Genomic DNA, 3,793 nt, shown 5'->3' with positions numbered 1-3,793 from the left:
TTTGTCCAAGAGTGCATCCTTGGCAGGTGGCAGATCTGTTGGCACCCCTGTGCCTTGACGGAAAAGTTCTTACCGTCCTACCGTATCTTCCAACTATCACTTTGAATGCTATTTGTTTAGCAGGACCAATAAAATGAACAAAGAACAGAAATCTAGTATATAACCAATTGGGAAATGGTCCAATAACTGGTTAAAACAAGTGCATCCTGGGGCACCTGGGTGGCTCAGTCATTGGGCGTCTGCCTTCGGCTCGGGTCATGATCCCAGGGTCCTGGGATCGAGCCCCACATCGGGCTCTCTGCTCGGCGGGAGGCCTGCTTCTCCCTCTCCCACTCCCCCTGCTTGAGCTCCCTCTCTCACTGTGTCTCTCTCTGTCAAATAAATCAATAAAAATCTTAAAAAAAAATAAAATACAACAAGTGCATCCCAGGGCAAACAAGGTTTCCTCCACGGGCATCTGTAAAACACTGGAATCCACATCTTAAATGTATTTAAGAGTCTCTACTATCATCTGTAGGAATAGGAAGAATATGACTAGAGAGGACATGCAACATAAATTTAACCCCACAGACCTCATGTTAAATTGTCAAGTCATTTTATTTTAAGATGACAACCTCAGAGTAGCTATAGGGTTATGTAATCATCAGAGTGATTCTCGTCTTTTCTCCTCGCACATGCCAATATGATTTTCACCATCTGGTGCCCTCCAGTCAGTATTTTACTTGAGTGTAGGTCATTGCTATTTTTTAGCCACCTCTGTCTTCTCTTCTAAGTGATGAAAGGCCCCAATGATGCCTGAAATCAGTAAAGCAATTAAGCGAAAAATCAGCAGGAGCAATGCCTGGTTTATGTTGAGAATTATTTTGGCTCGAAGACCATATTCTCTGTCCGGTGGAGGACCACTATCTATACTGCCACCGGGTCCCCTCTCTTCACAAGATGGGGGTTTCCAACCTCTCATACAGTGACAATGTTTCTTGTTGTTACACACCCCTCTGAAATTGCATGTCTTGACATCACAGTCAAACCCCATGTCTTGAAAAAAAGTACAGTTCTGTTGAAAACAGTATTTTCCTGGGCCACATGTTGCCCCGTCCACGACAAGCCCCATTTCTGGCAGATCTGTCCCATGGTGTGCATCGTATCCAAAGCATAGCTCTTCCTTAATATCACGTACTATTATATGCCGAAACGTAGTGTGGTCACCTCCACCAGGAATTTCTTGGACGTTACGACAATGCAGCATTCCACAAAGAACATCATCTTCTTCACATTTCACAGGTTTTCCTCCCCCTCGTATCAGCTTCACCCCACAGTTCCCAAATCGGTCACCTATTACATTCAGTTTTTCATAGCATACTGGTGCAGCATCTTTTATTTGGTAGCCAAAGAGGGATTGGCATTGCATATCACGATCACTGCAGTTTCCTCTCACGCAGACAGCCAGTGCTGAACATGGGGTTCCATCCTGGGTGTAAACGTCATTAGGACAATTATGAGATTTACCATCACAGTATTCCGGGAGGTCACAAATACCAAGCATATCTCTGCAAAGCAATCCAGGCTGAGCATATTTGCATTTAACACAGCAGGGTCCTCCATTGCAATCACTGCCAAGGGAGAGGATACAATTGGTCTTGCAACACTTATTCCAAGAACACTGTTTTAAGGAGCCACAGTCACATTCTTCCCCCCGATCTACGACCAGGTCACCACAACGAGCAGCTACATAAGGAAAATTGGTGTACGGTGTATTTGGCAGGCTCAAACAAGGATCCCACATAGTGAGCTTGTAATGTATTCTTTCATAAGTACAATTGCTCATCATATCCAATAAATCAGGCTCAGGAGCCATGATGCAGTGCTCTCTTCGAAAGCAAAAACAACCGGGTTTATCATGATTAACGCCCAAATTATGACCTAGGGTATGTGCTGCAACAGCTGCAGCCCAAAATATGTGGTATCTTGCCATATATAGATACGCCACACCCCAGTTGGGGTTGCACACTCCATTGTAGTGGCCATAATATGAGGCCCCAGCAATTTTATCTCCTGTAAGAAGCAGTGAAGTGTCATGAGTAATGTGATTATACCAACCCCAGTATTTCCACAAACCAAAATTAGTCATGGTTTGTACAATGTCTGTGTATTCATATAAATTCATCTTATCTGATCCATTCCATATGCACAAAACACGTATGTAGACATCTAGGAGAGCTGGTTTGTAGATGGTATGTAATATGTTGTTCAAAATCACTACATTCTCGATTATACGTGTGAGATTAGTGTTCAATGCAAATAATGAGTTAGCAGCTGTGTAGTGGATTTTAAAGTATTTCTTATGTGGCCACCACAAATACACGGGAGCTGCTCTAGGAGTTCCAGCAAGGATTGCCTCTTCGTATTCTTGATTTGTATCTTGCTCTTCAATCTTACACCTTTCAGCCTCTGACGATCTTCTTTCTGACACAAGCAGAGAAACCACATGCTCAAATTTGGAAGAAGCCTCCAGCGGTTTTATTTCGTAAGTGAAGTCATCCAACTGCAGCATGCCACGCAGACCCCCATAGCAGGTGTCCAGTGTTCCCATGGAGCCGGGAACCCCTTCCAGGTAGCCGTAGTAGTAGCAGTCTCGAGGGACAAAGGGGTAGTCCTCCTCCATGGCACCCTGATCGTTATCGGTGATAACAGGAAAATGTCTGGGCAGCAGGTTCTTCTTGATTCTCATGTGAATCACATGTCTTTGGCCACTGAAGTGAATCTTATAGGAGAGCTGGTCTCGTCTCTCAGTTCCACCCACCCTGTGGGACACCTTCCTGGGGATCACAACTTCAGAGGAAGTGAAGCGCCATCCTGGGAGGGCATGGGAGCAGCAAACTGGGGACAGCAGTAGCCAGAGCAGAGGCAGCCTGAGATCACCTGTCAAGTGGGCCTGGGCCCAGGCAAGTCCCATGAGTGAAGGAGCCTGTGATGCCAGAAGATGCAGTTGGGTGGGAGGTAGGCAAGATGACCCCCCAAATGGCAACTTTTCTAGCAGGCAGTCCTGAGGAGAGCAAAGAGGGACTGGGGGCACGGCCTCCCCAGAGAGGGGTGGGGAGCTATTATGTAATAATGGTGTGCTCATCCGGGGAGCTATGCTCAGTGAGCTGGGTGTCATTGCCCAAGGGACCTGGAGAAGAGAAAAAAATGGGAGGGATTGGGAACAGTAGTGTGTATACCTGGGCTTTAAGTCCCATGGTCTCTTGGAGAAGTCGCAGGGGAAGAATAAGTGCATTTGGTGGCATTTTCAGTGAGGGAAGGACTTTTCTTTCTCAAACTTAAATGGCATAAAGGATCAACAGGTAATTAAAATAGAGGATGGAGAAGAAACGGAAGCTTCTTCAAAGAGTTCTGAGGAAAGAATTAGATTCTCTCATACTTTACAACAATTGAGTGCACTTGGGATGATTGGTGGGAAGAAAGTAAATAGAGGTCATGAGTAGAACAATTAGTGTCTGTAACAATCGTTTCTTTCTTTCTTTTTTTTTTAGCCAAACTATGGAAAGAGCCAAGATGTTCATCAATAGATGAATGGATAAAGAAAATGTGGTATAGGGCGCCTGGGTGGCTCAGTCGTTAAGCGTCTGCCTTCGGCTCAGGTCATGATCCCAGGGTCCTGGGATCGAGCCCCGCATCAGGCTCCTCGCGCCGCAGGAAGCCTGCTTCTCCCTCTCACACTCTCCTTGCTTGTGTTCCCTCTCTCGCTGTCTCTCTCTCTGTCAAATAAATAAATAAAAATCTTTAAAAAAAAAGA

General features: G+C 45.5%; 1 protein-coding gene across 1 annotated transcript; it reads right to left on the bottom strand.

The window, feature by feature from the left end:
- Positions 1–739: 739 nt before the first annotated feature.
- On the bottom strand, positions 740–3,579 carry LOC102735080 (disintegrin and metalloproteinase domain-containing protein 20-like). The gene has a single exon (XM_006734474.2). The coding sequence runs from the start codon at positions 3,272–3,274 to the stop codon at positions 740–742; it is 2,535 nt and encodes an 844-aa protein (XP_006734537.2). The 5' UTR covers positions 3,275–3,579.
- Between the last annotated feature and the right edge of the window lie 214 nt (positions 3,580–3,793).

The sequence above is a fragment of the Leptonychotes weddellii genome, unplaced genomic scaffold (genome assembly GCF_054177405.1).
Source record: "Leptonychotes weddellii isolate Sample4059 unplaced genomic scaffold, ASM5417740v2 HiC_scaffold_2330, whole genome shotgun sequence".
Classification (NCBI taxonomy): Eukaryota; Metazoa; Chordata; class Mammalia; order Carnivora; family Phocidae; genus Leptonychotes; species Leptonychotes weddellii.
Note: the sequence above shows the minus strand (reverse complement) of the source record. Positions and strands in the feature narration are given on the sequence as shown.

Excerpts from the sequence above, each read along its gene's own strand:
- LOC102735080 (XM_006734474.2), bottom strand. The coding sequence starts at position 3,274 with ATGCACTTATTCTTCCCCTGCGACTTCTCCAAGAGACCATGGGACTTA.